Below are 475 nucleotides of genomic sequence, written 5' to 3' on the forward strand. Positions count from 1 at the left end.
AGTGTTTTTGCACTGTCCACCCTGGTGGCTGTGTGCAGGGTAAGGGCAGGTGGCAACTCATTGTGCAATACAGTCTTTCCGATGATGACAATTTGCTGTAACAAGCCGGAAGCAGTTGTGCAGGGATCAAGGATGTGTTTTGTAGCTCTGACTCACAACTGGTTTAACATGGCTTTTTTTTGTCTCTGCTGTGGTTGTCTTGCTCTGTTTGACTTGGACCAGAAGGAAGACAACATGTTGCAGTCCATGATGTCTGTGATGGGATTCTCCATGTCTGACAACATCACACAATCGACTGCCCTGGTGACAGTCCAGGGTAATGTGACAACTTTCTCCCCGATGACAACACAGGCAATCAACGACACTAACATCACTGTCCCACACAAGTGCCTGTTGTTGCTCTACGAGGACATTGGGAAGTCCAGGTGGGTTGGAGGAAATGAGATTACAGTCTGACCATGGGCCAAGGGAAAGA

General features: G+C 48.2%; 1 protein-coding gene across 1 annotated transcript in view; it reads left to right on the forward strand.

The window, feature by feature from the left end:
* The first annotated feature begins 270 nt into the window (after positions 1-270).
* The window catches only part of TPRA1 (transmembrane protein, adipocyte asscociated 1), a 10,381-nt gene continuing 10,176 nt past the window's right edge, over positions 271-475 (forward strand). The window contains 1 exon segment of the mRNA XM_009075714.1: positions 271-425. Within this exon segment, the coding sequence (XP_009073962.1) occupies positions 271-425 (155 nt within the window).

This window comes from Acanthisitta chloris, unplaced genomic scaffold (assembly GCF_000695815.1).
Source record: "Acanthisitta chloris isolate BGI_N310 unplaced genomic scaffold, ASM69581v1 scaffold10295, whole genome shotgun sequence".
NCBI classification, from domain to species: Eukaryota; Metazoa; Chordata; class Aves; order Passeriformes; family Acanthisittidae; genus Acanthisitta; species Acanthisitta chloris.